Below are 20,095 nucleotides of genomic sequence, written 5' to 3' on the forward strand. Positions count from 1 at the left end.
TTGGGACAGGTGAGCTGCCTGTAGAGCTCCTGTGTCCTGCCACCATGCTGTGAGCCACGGGGCAGAGCCGAGGGGCCCAGCAGGAGAGGAGAGTGCTGAGCAGGCAGAAAGCGCTACCAGAGAAAACCAGCCCAGAGCCCAGAGGAAGTTGTAGGTGTCTTTGCAAAACTCTGAAATCAGATGCATGGGCTACAAAAGTAAGTGTATACTGCTGCTAAATGCTTATTCCTGCATTTGAACCCAGTTATTTTAGCTCACTTTCGACTCTGTTCTCTTATGTTTGTTTATGTGACTGAAATAATGGTTTCAAAGAATTGCTCCCAGTTTGAATTTAATGTGCCAAACACTGATAAAAGAAAACTACCTAAACTAGAGGGATTCCATTTGTAGATTATAAATACAACATTTTGTAAGAGAAAAACGAGGAGAAAAATATTTTGTGTCTTCCCTCACTTTAACTTCTGGTCAGGTTTTCACTTAATTGTGCTCAAAGGAGCTGAGCGGTATGGAACAATTCCTCATTGAATGAGGATTGAAGAAAAATGAATTTTTTTAGCAAGATTTATTTCCTACAGGGAAACCAACTCAACATGCTGTACCCACATTATACATTCTATGCTGTAGATTTCCAGACCTGTAACAGTCCTCTAGGCCTCCTAGAATATATTCCACTGCAAAGGTTCTTGCCCATTCTATCATCGGTGCAACCTTCTTTTCAGCAGGTTGCACCACACCATGAGGTCCAAGGGAGCCATAGCCACGTCATGGACATTGATGCTAATGATCAGCTGTGCAGGGAAGGTGGTTTTTGTCTTAGACCAGAACTTTCAGGGAATGAAACCAGCTGGTGGTTGGTCTTCACTGACAACTCTTAACCAGAGGAGAATTTGGAGCCTCGCTTCAGGAAGGAAAACGGGATACAGCAGAGTAGTTATGAGGATGGACAAGCACACTGTCTGGAGATGGAAAGTCTCTAGAACATTTCAAAGTGTAGAGGATACAGAACTCTTTGCCCTCAGCACTGATCCTTTATGTCCTATCCTTGTCTCCTTCATCTGTCTTTCCTAATCTAGTTTCTTCTTCCTGTCCCCTTTCCTAGCCTATGGCCCTTGCTGCTCAGTCAAATATTTGGTATCAGGACTGTCTGTCTACTCAGCCAGTGCCAAACCTCCTCTTTGTTGGGGAGGATGAAACAGGAAAACCTTATAAAGATGATTGCCTTGCAAAAGATTTTGAGAATATGGAAACTATAAGCGAGATTGAAATGAAAGCCATCTTTGAGATACCAAACCTTAGTTACTAAATAACTAGAAAACAATAAAATGGCTGGCTGAAAGTAATCCTCTCTTGACTGAACAATTCCCTCTGCTTGCAGACAGTCCAAAGGTCAGAGAAGACCCTGGTAGCTTGGCAGAAGGGGTCCAAAGAGCAGTTTTTGGGGTTTAAAGTGTAACACAGTATGGTAATGTAATGATCCTTATAGGCTGTATGTAATTGCTATAGGATTTGTATCTTGTATTAGATTGGTTAGTGGAAATTGGAATATTCAACACAGAAGAAGATTTATTGTATTGTAACAGGAACCTCGCTCTCTGAACTCTTTCTCTTACCACTCTCTTAGCTCTTTCTCTTACTTCTTGCTCCCTTACTGCCCTGCTCCAAGCTGCAGCTAGCAGCTTCAAGCAGGTTCCTTTCACCCACACCCTTTGCAAAAAAGGACAAGTTCCAAGATCTGGCTTTAGAGATCTCTCTGTCTGTCCCGACCGTCCTGCCCACTACACTCCTCTCGCTCCATTCTCTTCTGGCTGACACTTAGTCCTCTCAGTTTCCACCTCACAGCCCTAGGCCCAAAGCACAGATCCTTATCCTTTCCCTCAGGATCTTTGTGTGGCCATCTCAAATTATTACTTCCTTGATGGTCCTTATCCAAATCGGGAATAGGATCATTAAGGATGGAAAATACCTCCAAGACCACCGTGTCCAGCCAAGTCCCACCTTGTCACCCAGACCAGAACACTGAGTGCCACGTCGAGGCGTGCCTTGGATATCTCCAGGAATGGGAACTCCACCACCTCCCTGGGAAGCCCCTTCCAATGCCTGAGCAGTGAAGAAATTATTCCTGATGTCCCCTTGTCCTGTCACTAGTTCCCTAGAATCAATCACCCTAGACCATAAGGTCCTGACCCCTGTGGTTGCCACCTTTCTAGTTTTACCCCATTTTACTTGCTACCCCAGGCTCATTCTCCTCACCTTGGCACACCTTCAGATCCTTTCCTCCCTACATTCAACCTCCTTTTCTCAAAGTATGCATTTTCTTCTTAGTGAGTTGGCTCCTCTCTCACCCATGCTAGAAACTGCTGGCTTATCCGCAGAGTTGGGGTTGTCCAGGCAGGCAGTACCTGGCCCAGGACAGACAGACAGACAGACAGACTGGACTCCTCTCCTGTGGCTTTATGTGGGAGCAGGCTCAGACAGTCTTTGGAGTTGGACCTGCATGTCTCAGACTGCTTTGAAGAGCAATAAGAAGCTCAGGACCCCTAAATCAGAAGTGAACTCTTGGTTGCTGGGTGAAAAAGACCTCTCTGCTGATAGGAAGAATTAAATTGCAGTAAGGCAGACAGCCAAACACAGATTGCTGCAGAGGCTATGAAATCTTTATAATTCAAGGACTTGAAGCAAAAGTTGAATAAGGAATTCTCAGAAAGATTCCAGGTACATCTGAGCCTATTTTGGCATAGAGGAGTGGACTAAGTTTTTAGAACCCATCAAGGTCCTAATTTCCTAAAGTTTTTGGGTAAAAAAAAAAAAAAAGACTGGATGGCTGGATGCAATTTTACAAAGTTTATAATTTCAAATGTTTCAGAGGATTTTGGTAAGAATGACAAAAAAGCGCAAAAGCAATTTCCTAGCAAATTTCAGATTTCTGCTCCATAACATGGCAGCAAACTGTTAAAATATTTTTTTAAAAAAATCACCCAAATGTCTTTAAAACACACAAACCAGCATGTTCCTCTCTGCACTTGTTCTTGGAAATGGGTGAACTGCTCTGGCTGAAATTTGCCAAAGCTTGACCCTGAGTCAGGCACCTGGCATGTAAAATTTCAGCTACTGGTTACATTTTGGCAAAATTTTAAGGAGTTAAAAACATGTTCTAATGATAAGCACCAGGCAACCTTAATAACATAAAGACATGTCTAGAAAATACAAATAGCTCCCCATTTGGCTCAATACAGCATATGTCTGACATGTTGCCATAAACGCTTCTTTATCTTTTCTACTATTTTTCTTGGCTTAAATATTGCAAATGTTAGACTTCAATGCCATATAAAGAGAAGTTAATTGTTATGCAATTTGAAAACAAAAACTGTTTGGCAAGGCAGCGCAGCAAGTTAAGTTCTCTTATGAGGAGCAGCAGATCTTATCTATCCTGGGAAAAGTACCAAGCCTATAGACTGATCAATGGAAAACAAAAAGCAGAATTTAAGTAGAAGAGATAAGGCATTCAATAAAATTGTTACCATTTAGATCAGGCCAGGCATTTTGCTGTCTTTGGGGAAGATAACACAGACTATTTCCTCCTGGAGCTCAGAGTATCTAAACAGTATCCCAAGGTTTTAGCCCATAGCCTGGGATGATGCTGCAATTGCTTTGCCTGATGGCAATCGCCACTGCAACAGCCACTATGCCAAAACCTCTGCTTTACAGGTATTGGGTAAAGGAGTTTCTGGATCACTGAGTGCTGTTGCCTGCACATAAAGATTTTAAGGAAAAATAAGAATAAAGAAACTTGGATTTACAGGACTGAGGCCTATTAAATTATAGTTATTCCAAAGAAAATAATGGGGAACAGGGTAAAAAATTTTCCTGAGGTGCCAGCTTGATGGGAATGCAAAAATATGCTGTCTTTCTTATGATATGCCAAGTTGCTGAAACTGGAATGTGTTTTGAATAAAAAGGAGAGAAAAAATGGTATCTGTACTTGATGTGATAAGAAGCCAACTACTTTGATTCTAGAGCCTGGGTTAATGCAATTTCATTATCGTTATCATGCGGAATGTAACAAAGATATGCTGGCTATCAGCCCTGCTGGGGTATACATGCAAAATTGATTCAGTCAAGGAGATATAAAGTAGTTTGGATGTAAAAAGGATGCTAAAGAGCTGTTCTTATAAAATTGCTCCCCACTGAGCACCAGTAATCCCAGCCCTAAACCCTGATTCCAGCACACTGAATATCTGTAACCAGGCTAAGTATGAGAGCACCTGCGGAACCCACTGCACTTTGTCAGTGATTGCAATGAACTCACATTCTCTTTGCTTTATGCAAACATGTCCTCAGCAATACATTTATTAACTATCTGTAGCTGTTGAAAGGGGAAAACCTAATAAATCCAACAAGATAATAACTCAAGGAATTAAAATAATTAGAATTTCACTAAGCAGCTGCAGGATTTGTGTCTGACTCAGCCTAATTATAGCCTGAGCACATCAGAAGGATCTCTCCCTGTGAGTAGGTCTGAGTTAGGCAGAGAAAGCCATTACAGAGCCCAACAACCTAGACACAGAAAAACAATTCAGCCATTCTGGTGCTTTCCCAAAAGATCCCATGAAGCTCAAACAGCTAATTAAGTCAAATACGGATAAGAGAGAAAATAAATGGAATGTGTGTACGACAACACAGGAATGTCCCTAAGAGTAGAAATTTGCTGATTCTGCCTAGTGGCCCATTGCACAATGCACTTTTTTTTAAAATTAAGATATCAGTGAATCCACAGTCTTACAAATAAAGAGAATGTCTGCATCATGAGGTACTGTTTGGTCAGTGATATGACAAATATAATTTAAAATTTAATTCTTATTATCCTTCCCAGAACACAAGCATATTTTATGAATAGCTGGGTTTGCACCATGAACTTCCTCTCCAGCATTCTGATAAAATAAATCTGCCACTTTATATGACATTTCAAAGACTAAGACTTAAATGCAAACTAACTAATTCCCACAAAATCCCTGAGATGAAGATCAGTGCTGGCTTCATTCTACAGCAGAGGCACAAGAGTACTCAGGTCTGTCTGACAGGTGGTGGCCATACCAACACTGACTGGGAAAAGCAATAGTGGGCTGATAACAAATGTGATCTGTCAGCTTTCCTCCCTGGCTGGTGGAGCACACACTTACCTGAGTACAAGGTACATGAGGGGACCATGAAGCAGTCTTTGGCAGAATTGCTGGAGCACAGGGCAGGAGGTAAAGCATCACCTTCACTAGCCATAAACTCCAGCTACAGAACTGAAAGTTTGCAACAACTACTTCTCTCTGCTGGCACTATTTGATGGGTATAAAAGAGCTGCTAGCTGCCTCTCCTCCCACAGCTGTCTCCTATTTTCTACACCAGAATGCACAGACTATCTTGAGCTAGTTTAGAGACACAATTATGAGCTGCAGCTAACATACCACTCTTGCTAGGATTCCCAGGTTTTCTAATACAAGTGAAAACTGGATACAGATTGAAAGAAGGGAGATTTATGTAAGATATTAGGAAGAAATGTTTTATTGTGACAGTGGTGAGACACTGGAACAGGTTGGCCAGTGAGGTGGATGGCCCAACACTGGCAGTGCTCAAGGCCAGGTTGGATATGGCCTTGAGCAAACTGGTCTAGTGGGACATGACCCTCATGCACATGGCAGAGAGGGTTGGGACTAGATGATTTTTAAGGTACATTCTAACCCCTTAATATTCTATGATTCAATTAAATGGCACCAAAAATAAGACATTCTTGCAGTGCTTTGCAACAGTACAGGTGAGAATTCAGAGAGGGAGATAAAAAGAACCCTTTAGCTGAAGTGTGAAAGTAAAGAAACACTGTGTGTGATTCTGAAATTAAAGCCAATGATTTCAAAGCCAAATCTAGCCTTTTTGTCATGCTGCCTGCAAGGGAGCCAGACATCTGCTTATGGCTCTGGGGATCATTATGGTGCAAACCACTGACACATGGCGTTTTTTAAGGGAGTATCTTTTTCTTAGAAGGAGAAGCATGAGAAAGAAACCAGGCCTGCCAACACAATACATATTTGCTAGAAACTGCTCTGTGTTCAGTCAGCAGAGGCATGACATTAAGGAGATCATGCCACCAAAGAGCTGTCTGACCTTGGAAAAGAAGGTACTTACGTATCTCCTGACTTGCGGTAATTCTCAGGACATTCCAGAGACAGGCAGCGAAAGCCGCCCTGGATGTTAAAGCAGGTCTCATTGAAAGAGCAGTTGTGGCTTTCTGCAACACACTCATCGATATCTGCCAAATGGAAACAGGGGAGTGGATTAAACACATGCTTTTTCCACTCCTTGCAGGTGCCAGACAATGGCAGTATCCTATTAGATAATACAGAACATGGAGTGCAATTAAACATTACTGCAGGGTTGCAAGGGGAGGGCAGAAGAACAAAAAAGTACACTAACCCAACCAAGCAGCAAGAAGAAGAAAAGGAAGAGCAGCAGTGCCACTAAGTGGACAAGACCTAAATATTTGCTGACATATTTACAGCAGTATATTTCCTTTAAATGTCTAAATTAACTCATAGCACTTCACCAATGGAATCTTTATCATAGGAATTTTTAATAATTATTTAATAATGTTTTTAAAAGCAGTCTCTACTGAATTACTTTGTAACTGAAACTTCCTGCATATTTATTATAGAAGACCGATTTCTTCAGATGTCTAGCTGATGGGTACTGCATTACCTATAATGTTAAAGGAAAGGCATTTTTCAGATACAAAACCTGCTAGAAATTGTCAGAATTCCACAGTCCAGTGAGGTTTCCCTGCACTTATTGAACCCACCTTGGCAGTTGCGTGCATTGGGTGCCAGCCTGTACCCAGTAGAGGGACAAGTACATTGAAAGCTCCCAGGAGTATTAATGCATCGAAAGGAACAGATGTGTCCTCCAGTGGGCAAAGCACATTCATCAATATCTGCAAGAAAAAAACCACCCCTAATTTACTATGTGTTCATGACATTCAACCCAGTGCGCATGTACAGTCCTCCTGCTAAGAGCTTCAAACATAATTTGATGATTCTAATTTCTGGGCAAGGAAGATCATCAGATAAGTGTGGCTCTAGCCAACAACATTTAAATAGCAAAGATTTTCAGGAATAAATGGAACTCTGAAGAAAATTAAAAGCTATACGAAAGCCCAAGAGACTAATGGGCGAGAGCGAGCACTTTACAGTGACATGTATTGTAGTGCTTTATAAAAGGAAGGGAGAAGAATAGTTTTATCCTTGTTTTTACAAAAAATGGAAATCAAAACTAGATGTTCTGGCCAAGGCCTCACTGTTTAAGACTTGGAGACCTAAGTCTAAGTTCAGGATCTTGTCCATGAGATCACACCCACATCCTCCTTGTATTCAGAACCAGCCCTGAAAAGAGGATATATAAAATGCTGCCTAGTAATATCATATATTGCATATGTAACATATAAATATGCTTTTATCTCCACTTGCTGAAGACTAGAAGTTCTGGTAGCTCCTCAGGAAAAAGACAAATTTCTGTCAAGTTGCAAAATTGTGCCAAGCTACAATTCAGTGTAAACAGCAAAAATGACACCACACATGCAAAGAGATGCTTCTAGAGAAGGACATGGGTGGGCAACCTTCATTAAATACAGTTTCACAAGAAATACCAGAGAGACTTGAAAAAATCACATGGAATTGCTCGTGTTTGTTATGGCAGCAATAAGAAATGGCCACCCAACCCTGTCCCTGCAGCACCACAGAGCTCACCTTCACACGAAATGCCATCGATGTCACTGAGCTGGAACCCACGGCGGCAATAGCACTGGTAGGAGCCGTACACATTGGCACACTCTTGGCTACAGGGGTTGCTCTCACACTCATTCAAATCTGAAATGCAAAGTTATACACCTGAATCTCAAATTTCTTGCAATATTCATCACTCCTGATACTGGAATAAGACAAAATTTTGGAAGGTAATTTTTTTTTTTTAATTAAAAAAAGGATAGCACACATCACTGAGTAACCTGGAAACAAGGAGGCTCTGAGTGTGTTACTCTTAACAGGCAGTACAGGTTCATTTTCATTGTGCTATAATATTCTACCGTACTTCAAGGTCTGAGACTGGGAGGGAATCTTTAGGCCAACACTTACATTTTTGTGTCTGGATATCAGTAAGGCTGGTTTTAAAGGTTTTGAACCTGATTGAATTGAATCACCCTTCAAAGTACAGCAAATCCAGACCTGTACACCTCTGCATCACAGGATCACAGAAACATTCAGCTTGGAAAATACCTCCAAGACCACTGAGACCTGTAACCAAGCCCCACCTTGTCACCCAGACCAGAGCACTGAGTGCCATGTCCAGATGTTCCTTGGATACCTTCAGGAAAGGAATTCCACCACCTCCCTGGGAAGCCCTTTCCAATGCCTGAGCACCATTTCAGTGAAGAAATTCTTCCTGATGTCCTTCCCTGGTGCACCTTGAGGCTGTGTCATCTTGTCCTGCCAAATGATCCAGTCTAAGGGGGATATATTCAAGCTGTGGGCTATAGTGGCCTCAACTAAGCACAGCAGCATTCATTTAATCAAAGAGACTGCACTGTGATAATTTCTCATGTCATTCCAGTGCAGTCTTCCAAGCTAAAATAAAATAAAAAAAATAGCTGAAAGAGCAATGAGCTGTTTCTCACACTCCATAACCAAAGCACTGACAGCCGTACCTTCACAGGATCTACCATCAGCTGAAAGTTTGAAGCCCATGGTACAAGTGCAGTAGTAGGAGCCAGGAGTATTCTCACACTTGTGAGCACAGAGGCGGCCTGGATAGCGTCTGCATTCATTGATATCTGTAATGACAAACACACACAGAGGTCTGTGGATTGGCTGCCTCGCTGCTGTACCTGTCTGGACAAGAATGTGGTTATAAAAGTTTGATTGTTATTTTCCAGATTTAAATTTCATATTAAAGAGAGAAGTCCTCAAAATGTTCATTTGGAAGCACCCCAGAGTATAATTGGATTAGATCTATACAGAAGAAAGTTGCTTTGATCTTCCAAAGGAATCTTTTGCTGTAGGTGCTTATATAAAATATCACAGAAAACAATTACACACACTTTCACAACCTTACCTTTTAATAGGATAGCAGATAACATGTTGACAATACTAATGCACCTTCCTTTGAAGTATCAGTTCTTTAATATGGTTTTAAAGTCAACCAAATAATATAGCAGTCAGTTTTGCATTCTGATGACAGGGGGTATGCAGAGAGCAGCAAGACTCTTCACACAGGATCATTTTGTAAGTGCATGGCTGCACGGATTTAGGTTGATGGTGTCACTTACCAATACATGTCCTGCTGATGACATCAAAAGTATAGCCAGCTTTGCACTCACAGCGGTAATTGCCTGGGGCATTGATACAAATGTGTCCTTCTCCACAGGGCTGGTTAGAGGATGAGCACTCATCCACATCTAAAACAAAAAGCAATTTTAGTCAGAGTACGCTTCTGATTATGCAAGTTGAGAGAAGAGTAACATGTTAACATATTTTTTGTCCCCTGATGGTTATAAAGTGTTTTGAAACAGAAAACAAGATGTTATCATACTCTCAGCTTTTACAAGACCAGTGTTGCAAATCCAAACTATTTGTACCAAAGCGGGTTAGCTCTAAGATGTCCTTAATGATGGACTTGAGAGGAAAGTGATGAAGTAATCAGGCAGTCTTTGGAGGAATTCAGGTGCAAAATTGTTTTATTATGCATACTCAGTATTTGTGTATCAGACCTTCATCGAATCTAAGATGTCTGAGGTCCAGAGTCATCACGAGTGCTTTGATAAGCCACTCACAGAAACAGAAAACAGACAAAAAGGCCTCTTTTTGCAAAAACCACCTCAGTTAGCCAGCTAAAGGCATCTATTGCTTTCAATGTTACTTGAATGGCTTCCGTGGCACATTAAGTTAACCTTGTGCTCTCTCTCTGTATAAGAAGATTTGGGACCACAAAGCATTGTTCCATTAACAGTCACAGCCACTGCCATTGATGGGTGCTGATAATCATTACTCCTCAAAACATTGGGTTTCATGAGTTATATGAAGGAGAGAGGGTGGATGCTTGTCACTCTTCACTTGTTGGGACTGCCATGAGGGAAAGAACAAGGTCAAGAACTGACTGCAAGAATGATAAAAACCTGGGCAAAGTGCAATAAACTAGTAAACATAAATTACGTATGTGAGTTCTTTTCTTAGAGCTGCTTTTTCTTCCCGTCACTCACCTACACATCTTGTTCCATCTTCATTGAGATGGTAACCTCGGCCACAGCTGGGTGAGATTCGCTGGCAGGTAAAGGAGCCATCAGTGTTAATACAGATCTGTCCAGCTGGGCACGGCATGTTGGTACTCAGACACTCATTGATATCTACAAGAGCACAAGTCAGTGTAACTCTTTCTGGTCTCAAGAGGTTTAAGGTAAGATGCTCTCATTATGTAACCCTTCAGAGAAAAGTTCTGCCTGTGGGAGGAGACAACCATTCATGACATTTGGCTTCACTGATACAGTGCCTCCAGAGTGAAGAGTGGGGAGGTATAAAAGCCATAGATACCACTGAAAAGCAGTGGAAATTTGATATAGAACTTGTATTTGTTTCAAAGCCTTTAGAAGTCTCTCCTAAACATACAAAGAGCCAGTCAACAGTTCAGCTCACCACCTTAACCAGTTCTGCTTCAGCCTGTATGTTCGGGTTGAGCTCTTAGCTTCTACAGGATGATCAGAGTCACAAATCCAACAACAAAATTCCCTCAGCTCCATACAGAGCAGTATTTGATTCCCACCATGTAAAGTTAGGCTGTGAAACTACCTAAATATTTTGAGCTAATGCATTTTACGGGCCATAACTATTGCTGCTTTGATGTGGCTTTACTGATGTCCATGACAGCAAGTTAATCAGAAGCTGCCATTGACCTGGCACTACTTGTGGCAAGCGTGTGCCTTCAGAGGACTTGCTGTGCACAGGCACCGGTCCCCCTCATTTTAAAGGTTGCGGTTTTGTTTTCAGTCTGTTTCCAGTGTCAGATTTCAATACTGCAGGAGAGCAAGGGGCTGATAATGAGTGCAACTTGGCAGCTGCTGCTGCTCGGCCAGTTCCACAAGTCCAAGACTTGCTATGCCAATGGGGGAATTAAAAGTTGAGTTCAGACTTGAAAATGATACTCAAGGGAATAACTGATAGATTTGTAGGTAACTTTAGACAAATCCATATAGAGTCTTCTGGAAACCAGTAATTTTAATGCACTTATATGAAGGTTATAATTCTGTTTTTGGAGAGTCTTGGAAACAAGGCATTGGCCTGACAAGATTGTAATCACTCTTTAAAGAAAAACTCCTCTCCACAGTATGTTTCCTCCTGCGCAGTAAATTCTTGATGGGTTGTAATGTGGGACAGGTCTGGAAAGACCTACATGCCTGTAAAACCAAGCAGACTAATATCAAAGGGTGTTGCAGAGGATGTCACATTTACAGCTTTCTACACAAAGCTTTGGCTAAAACCTTTTGGACAGAGGTAGATAAAATACATCACAATTTTTTTACAAATTTTGTTTCAGATAAAACATCCAAAGACTTGAGAAAGTTAAGGAAAGAGAAATGCATACAAAGATGAAGAATAGTTTGAGTAGCTCAGAACCCACCCAGTGAAACTACGACTTTTCTGCCAGACAACACAGGAGTATTCCCTAAGATAAGAACATGCCTTACCAATACAGTTGCCTAGTGCATCTTGTATAAACCCACTCATGCACTGTAGCTTGGGGCGGCAACGGAAAGATCCTGGAGTATTCTGACAGATAAAATCGGGGGGGCAGTTATGAGTACCAGTCTCACATTCGTCAATATCTGGTACATCACAAAAAAAAATTGTTAGCAGGAATTCGACAGGTTTTTTTCAACACATTTAAAACATAAGACATAGTTAAAAATCATCACATAGATTAATCTTTGGCATACCTTCCCAGAATTCTGTGATCCAGGATCAATCTGACTTACTACCTCAAAAAAGATCTCTACCCCAAAAAAGATTCCCAGAATTCTGTGATCCAGGATCAATCTGACTTACTACCTCAAAAAATACCTCAGTAAAACCAGGTAGGTTAAGATTTTTTTACTATTTTATTATTAACATTATATATAGGGGTATGTCTGTGCATATTATGCTCCGCAAGTTTAGTTCTCACAACTAAATGATTCAAAACTATTATACAGTACCTAAAGCATCATATTCAGCATTGCTCAGCCTTGATTCAGCAGTGTGCTTAGCTTTGAAGTAAGGAAGATTTAATTACTAAAGTGCAATTTTAATTTTAACTTTAGATGCAATGCAGATATTGTTAATTTCTTTCATAAGTGAATTAATTTGCCTTGATTCCCATCCATATTAAGGCTTGCAATATCCCTGCATTATCAAGCTTTAAAATGTACATAAATATGACTTCTGCTTATTTTAATATTCTACTCCAGGTCAGAATAGACAATAAATATTTATGAATAAATCATTGCTCATGTAAAGCAGTTAAAGGAGAAAATGGCAAATGGGGTTTCACTCACGAATATAGCCCTGTTCACGTAAAGCAACTGAAATTTAATGTTTGCCACCTGGCAATGGGATAAAATCTCCTAAAGCTATCAAAATACAGAAACTCTCCAGCAACAGGATACCTCATCTTTCTCATCCATGCAGTTGATACAACAGTAGCCCTAGAGCTTTGTGATACTTAAAAAATGAGTATGGAGACCATTTGAAGTTTAGGTTGGGTTAATACCGAATTAGGTTTAGCAGGGTTCTACATGTAGCACAACTCAGCCATGTTATTTGGCATTTAAAAACCATACATGAAGATTATTATTTTTTTATTTTTATCACTATTAACAGAACATTAATAATTAACATTAGTAACATATCTTACACAGATAAGAACTTTCTAACATTTGTGGCAGGTGTAATTTACTATCTGTACTCCTTTTTTTCCAACAGATACTTATGTTAATACCTGCCAGTAAGCCATTGGGTGGCCTAAATCTGATGTTATTCAAATCAATGGAAGTGTTACTTCAAAGGGATCACAGTTACACCACGATACTTTCAAAAACATTGCCTGATGTTCTGAAGGTTTTGCATTGGAGTTTGTTCATCAGCTTTTTTACTCAATCTATTATTCATCACTGATCAGTTCCTACAGTAAAACCTTACCTAAAACTTTGGTTAATTTACTCAATGCAATGAGATTAGTTTATTTATAAACCGTTCTAAGCTTAGGGGGAACAGACCTTTTCATAGTGAAAACCAATTCCACATCAGCTGGAGCTGGCTGCTAATTTATATTTCTGAAAAGGCAGCACGGCAGGTGAAGTTACAGATGCACATAACACCATTCTTTAAGCTAAATGGAACTTGAAATAAGTAACTTTTTTATAAGAAGGACTGTCACCTTTCTTTACAAACACAGCCAGTCAAGAGCAGTGGCTTTAGCCCCTTAATGTTTTTAAATCCCTAGGAATGCTGTGCTTAAGAAATTAATCCCTTTGTAACCTCCTAAGGGTAAAAGCTTACTTTCTTTTTCTACCTTCATATTTTCAAACTGAATCACCTGGCTGCTCCACTTGCCATATTTTGCTTCACACTCCAGAATGTGCAAAATTGATTGATTCAGGTGCATCTAAACCATTAGGTATGCTCCAAGAGCAGGACTTAGGCACTCCACTCATAAATGAGCAATCAATTCCACAGAGCAGACTGGAGCTAGCCAGAAATTATCTCCAGGGTATTGTTTATAGTGTGAGTTCTGAGCCCTCGTAATCATCTGTTTTAGCCCCGAGAGCAGCTCCTAACATGCAAAAAAACTGCCAGTGTGAAGTACAGTTATCTCCCCTGAAATCCTTTGCAGCAGCCCCCAGCTGCATGATCTAGTTATTTGCAAGGTGACAGGTGGGAAAGCTGCTGTCCTTGAAGTGTGTGTGTCTCAGTTACTCATGTATTTACCAAAAGCCAAAGAGCATGACATGATGTGTTCAGTTTTTAACTTAAGCCCAGAAGATTCCAGTTTCTCTGCACAGGACATACCTTTGCAACGACTGTCATCTGTTAGTTCGTAACCAGTTCCGCAGCTGGTGTCCCGCTGACAGCGAAAGGATCCTAATGTATTGACACAGGTTTGTCCAATCCCACAGTTGTGCGTCCCAGTGATACATTCGTTAATATCTACAATATGCAAAATTATTCAACAATAAGTAAGAGAGAGAGTAGATAAGAAACATGTTGCTGGGAAGAGATGAGGTCGAAGGCTAGCTGTGGGCACACTTCCAACGAGGCATTCCTCTAAGCATCAGAATACAAAGGTGTGGATTTGGCCTCACACTCACATGTCACTACACAGCTGTTGCCAGCTGTGAGCCAGCAAAGACATTTGGACCCTGTTGGTACCATGACTTGCTGACTCACTGCACTTAAGAAGAGGAAGATTAAGTGAGTGAGAGCAAAGAGCCAACATAATCTGATTGAGTCTAGCAGTAGATGATGTCACTGGACATGTCTAAGGTTGTGGGTAGACATTCTCTGCTGGTGGAGTTTGCAATATTTGGTTTATGTTGGACTCAATGATCCTAAGGGTCTTTTCCAACCTTAGTGATTTAATGGTTGGATTATAGTTGACTATATGAATGAGGCAAATTTTCAGAAATCATCACCTTACTCTGCATTCCACCAACAGATAGTTGACAGGCTCTTTGAGCCAAGTTGTGACTTTCTACTTTACAGCTACTGATAGACATTTCCTTTGTGAATTTTTTTCATTTTAACTTGGAATGCATAAGAAAATCTGACATCCATATGTATTAAATGCAAAAACTCTTCCTTTTTATATGTCCAGCTAGGTTAGTGTTAATCTGACAAATCATCAATATTTATTTTATATTCTTACATTTGTATCTGAGCTACTTAAGACTCCATTTCCAGTCACTGACAGAAAAAGGCACTCTTCATCTGAAGCACTTGTCACCCTTGAATAGCTATGCAGGATGGGCAAGGTGAACAGTGCTCTGGAAGGGCTCATATCCCTCAGCAACAAGAAACCTGGGCTCACCAGCCCAGAACCAAATGTCTCACTGCACATGCCTGAAGTCAAATGCAACCTCTATCGCAGCCCGTTTCATTTGATGTCACAGATTAGAAAATGCTGAGTTGGAAGGCACCCACAAGGATTATCAAGTCCAGCTCCTGGCCTTGCACAGACACCCCAACAATCCCACCCTGTGCGTCCCTGAGAGTGTTGTCCAAACACTCATGGAGCTCTGGCAGCCTTGGGGCTCTGACTATTCCTTGGGGAACCTGACCACACTCAGAGGGAAGGGAAGAACCAATTCTTCTTCTGGGAGAAACTAACAATCCTTCCTTGACAATTTCCATGCCACTCATGGAACATGAGAACATTAATCCTTGCTGTTAGTTGAGTCCTTAACAAGTTAAAGAATCCTACTCTATTTATTTTGTCTGCCTTATTAAAAACAATCCATTTTTACAAGAGAGAATAGGTATTCTATTTTGGTTTCATTCACAATAACAAATTCAAAATCTATTTCTTCTCAATTCTAAATTCTCTACCTTTTCCACTAACCCTCTCAATCTTCCCACAGTTCTCAGTTCAACACTCCATTCAAATCAACTTTTTATGACTTCACCTCTTTCCCCAGCTGACATAAGCATACTCTGGTCTCTTCTCTCTGGGTATTTTTGTATCTATTCTTGATATTTTAAAACAAGAATGTTTATAATTGAAACAATGGCTTTATTTCTTTTACCTTCACAGGTGATACCATCTGGTTGAAGCTGATAGCCAACAAAGCAGGAGCAGACATAACTGGATCCTGTGTCTCTGCACTGCTGAGAGCAGGGACCACCACCTAATGGATATGTTAAAAGATCTCATGTAATTAAGAGGCTCTTAATAGGAACTGAAACAAACCATTAGTTTACAGGATACTGGATTTATTTAGAAAAAAAGTTAATACACATATACAAAATAAAGGGCTAGGCACTAAAAGCTCTAAAAATTAATACAGGAAGGGTTATTCTGACAAACAGAAAGAGAACAGATAATTTACACAAAAATTGGCTCATCATTAAGAAAACTTTTTTTCTGACCTTGTTAAAATAGAAATTAATATTAAAAATTTTTCAAATTCTAAAAATAGGGGAAAGGTTATATACTTCTAACAACAAGTATTTGTTGTAAGGTTGCAGATATTCTTAGTACAAACAGAACCCATGTCCTGTTTTTTAGAATGGCTGGATAGGCATTAAGCAAAAGGTGTGAGACACAATCCACGTGAGCAATTGCAGATGTAATATGTTAGAAATAATTTTCTAAGTGCAACGATTTCTAATGAGGACAGGGCCATTAAGGCATTACTAAAAATTAGACGGAACCACAGTTTTGTGATTGAGATCAACAGCCCCTGCTCTCTGAATCTCTGCTAATACTGTGAGCTCCACCCTGACACAGTAAAACCTCTAGTGGAAGTGTTAGAAGAACAGAATCTATTTCCCCATGTAACACAAAGGTGCTCCAAAACAAATTGCTGGAAGTTCCATTGCCTAGGAAATTTAAGTTTCCCCTGTTCAAGTTCAGAAAAATTACAAATACGTTTGGCATGCCAAGTTCATCAGAAAATATACTGTAGACAGAACCACCAATTGGCAATTAGCAATACCAATCCATCTCCTGCAGGCAGCTGATTAACTGAGAAATACCATAACTGATAACATGAAGACATAATGCTAGGAAAATATGTAACACATATTTCTGTGTCATCTCCTGTAATTAGCAACTGGAGACAAGGAGGAGAGGCACTGTTGACTCCGGTTCACTAATGACTTGGTAGATATTCCCATTCTCTCCAGAGTGTAACAGCTGTAGTAAATTATTTTTCAATTGGAAATAATAATAAGCCTATTAAATTGATTTAATCCTAAATACATTTCTGAGTTCTGAAATGCTGGCAGAAAACAATGAATCACTGCTGGTTTAGGTTTATAGACATGTAAATCACATGTGACAGGCAATAAATCAGAATACTTAGCAGAGCAATATTCCAAATGCACATTTCCAAGGAAACAGAGGAGTGTGAGTAATCAGGACAATAGCCACTTTTGTCTTCCATTTTTTCAGGTGATACATCTCAAACAGAAACAAGTTTAATTTCATATTCAAACACCAAGAGAAGAATAAAAGATGCACATATTTAATATGGGATCACCATATTCTGAAGAATCCAAAGTACTCCACAGGTTCAAGGGTGACAGCTTCTGAGATATTACCCACTAGAATTTAAGTAGAAATTAAATGCATTGTCTTAGCTTCAGTTGGATAAAATGGACTCCACTGTGAGAGACAATGCCTCCCTTGTATTTAGGAACAAATTAGCTATCACATAATGGCCAATTACTCTTTGGAAAGGATCTTCCTCATGTTTTTTTACCCATAACTATCCTAGGCAAAGGGCCTTGGCTAATCTCTAGATCTAATTTGGCTTCACTTTATTGAAAGCAATCACAAAAGAGCTGGCTAGCAGGACTAGTCACCTGACTCACCTCTGCAGCCATCATGCAGATAAGGATCTTCTTGGTCTAGTTCCTCTTTTGAAATTTCAACTAAAAAGAGGAGAGATAGGCATTAGAGGAGAAAGCACTTTTCTTCTCAAGGTTAAACACTGTGCTTGGGATGATACTCACACCAGGGTTTTGGACAAACCAGAACAAAATTAAAAAGCACCATTTACATATTTTACAGCTATTTCTGACTTAAATTTGACATTCAAATGCTCATGGCCATGGGGCATTTTCCATGTGGTTGATTCAATATGAAAGTCACACTGTGATCACAGATTGCATGTGGACTGAGATTTTCAAATGCAGGTTCTTAATGTCAGACTTTTAACCAGAGCTTAACCTCATTTTCATCAAGCATGTTGTTGAGGCATGCTTGCACTGACTTTATAGTAGCTTGGGGTACTCAGAGACTTAATGAAAATAAGATTAACCTCAATTATTTATTTAGACTTCATTTCAAAAGGAACTCCACACCTAAGATTTTGGGCACATACTTATGGCATTCTTTCAAATATAATTATATACATTGGAGAGTTTTGATCTGTGATACTCCTGCCACATGTATGCATCCCAAGGGTCCGATCTCCCCATAAAAGGACATACAAGGGCCAAACACGTCCTGAACCCACTGTTTCCCCAAAGAACCAGCTAATGGGCTTTCTCCATTCCTGCCACTTTGAACACAGGGGCAAAGGTAGGTTGGTAGTGTGCAAAAACATGATCCCAAAATACTCTGTTTGTTGACTAGGATACTTGGGCTTGTTTCAGTGACTGTCCATGAGCCCATTCCACCAGCAGTCACAAGCAACTGATGCATAGAAGATGTGAAAGCAATGTTTCTGCAATGTCATGAGGCTGGGCTGGTTCACGAATCCTCAAGCCACAGGGGCACATTTCAGTTATACAGAGCTGATGAAATCAGTTTGCCCAAGTCTGGTTGGGTTTTGTACAGGCCTCTGGGGACACAACACCATAGATCACAAAATTAATTAGGTCAGAAAAGACTTTCAAGACCATCAAGTCCAATCTGTGGACAACACTATATGTGACTTGGAGAGCCAGCTTGCCTTACCCCTGCAGCAGAATGCCCTTCAGGCACTGCTATGGCACAACAAACACAAGGTTCTAGTCCAAAAATATGTCTTGCCAAATGGAACCTCATCTTCCCTTCACAACGAACCAAAGTGTCCATTTGTGTTGTTTGCTCTGTCTTTCTACGGGTGTTTTTTATTGTTAGGGGTTATTTGATGTATGTTCAAACACCTGCTTGTTTCTTAGTTGAATGATGAGAACGATGAGCTGATGTCCCTGCTCCTGGACACAGCCCCAGCTTTGCCATGCATAATGGCTCTTCTGTGTGCCACAATAACCATACTAATGATTGTTGTGTGTCCCCACAAAGGCAAGCAGGGAAATACTCTATGCCATGCTTGCAGTTCCCATAAGTGACATATTTCTCATACCATACAGGTACACTGAGTATGCAAATTTCTTTTATTAGCAGAGATGTCTGATCTACTAGTCCAGTCACCTCAGCCAGTGCTAATGGACAGGGGCAATTCCCCTCCTGAGACAGCAGCACACACAAACTGCCCGAAAGGGCATTTCCAGATGTTGCCTGATAAGGGAGACACTGAGACAAGCCAGGCTTGAAAGACTTGGAACAAGTCTGATAACATTCTGGCTCAAGCCAGTGAAAGCTTTTGTAATGGGATTTGTATCTAGATGATTGATTAGGATGACGTTCCCCCAAATCTGTTGCTTGTGATCTGTCAGACAATACATTTTCAGTGCTTCAGTGTCGTCCGTGAGAGGGGCAACACAACACAGCATGACTTGTCTGCAGCTTCAGGTCTGTCTGCTAGGTGAAAAAAGGGGAAAAAACCCAAACAAATGAAGGACTATAAGGGTCAGTCTCTACACATTCAATCCTCTTCAGCTCTGTGGACTAGGTATGGATAAGGATATTAGGATCTGCTACCATCTAGGTACCCCTCTTTTTTGGCAGTATCAAAAGAAACAGGTTCCACACTTCCTGGAGATCTTCAGTTGTCCCAGGCAGTCCAGGCATTTCAAATACCCCTGGTTTGTGGGCATTTGCCTCTCACATAATAGGAACATTTGCATTCTGCTGAACTGGCAATGGCCCTCTAGCTTTTCAACACAGTTCAAAGAATTGTTTGTTGATCTTAATTTTAATTAAACATTTATCAGTGGGCAAAATGCCATTAAAATTAATAGCTTATATTCAGCTTCCAAGATAAGATCATGAGTTGCCAAAATAAGCTCCTGTACATTTAAGTTCTGACACCAGAAACTAAGTGACCTCTTTCTGCCTCTTATTTTCAACAATAGCCTTTCAGCAATCACTAGCCAAAAAAATGAGCTCCAAAACATGCATCATTAAATTACACAGATGAGATATCAAA

At 40.4% G+C, this 20,095-nt stretch overlaps 1 protein-coding gene across 2 annotated transcripts in view; it reads right to left on the reverse strand.

Moving 5' to 3' along the window:
- FBLN1 (fibulin 1) overlaps positions 1-20,095 on the reverse strand; it is a 79,567-nt gene that overhangs the window by 28,485 nt on the left and 30,987 nt on the right. For both annotated transcript variants that reach the window (XM_033059024.2, XM_033059025.1), the window contains exons 5-14: positions 17,649-17,708; positions 15,857-15,958; positions 14,124-14,261; positions 11,765-11,902; positions 10,286-10,429; positions 9,356-9,484; positions 8,735-8,860; positions 7,782-7,901; positions 6,839-6,970; positions 6,169-6,292 (exon numbers count right to left, since the gene is read on the reverse strand). In XM_033059024.2, the coding sequence (XP_032914915.1) occupies positions 6,169-6,292; positions 6,839-6,970; positions 7,782-7,901; positions 8,735-8,860; positions 9,356-9,484; positions 10,286-10,429; positions 11,765-11,902; positions 14,124-14,261; positions 15,857-15,958; positions 17,649-17,708 (1,213 nt within the window). The remainder of the gene's footprint in view (positions 1-6,168; positions 6,293-6,838; positions 6,971-7,781; positions 7,902-8,734; positions 8,861-9,355; positions 9,485-10,285; positions 10,430-11,764; positions 11,903-14,123; positions 14,262-15,856; positions 15,959-17,648; positions 17,709-20,095) is intronic.

This window comes from Catharus ustulatus, chromosome 4 (assembly GCF_009819885.2).
Source record: "Catharus ustulatus isolate bCatUst1 chromosome 4, bCatUst1.pri.v2, whole genome shotgun sequence".
NCBI lineage: Eukaryota > Metazoa > Chordata > Aves > Passeriformes > Turdidae > Catharus > Catharus ustulatus.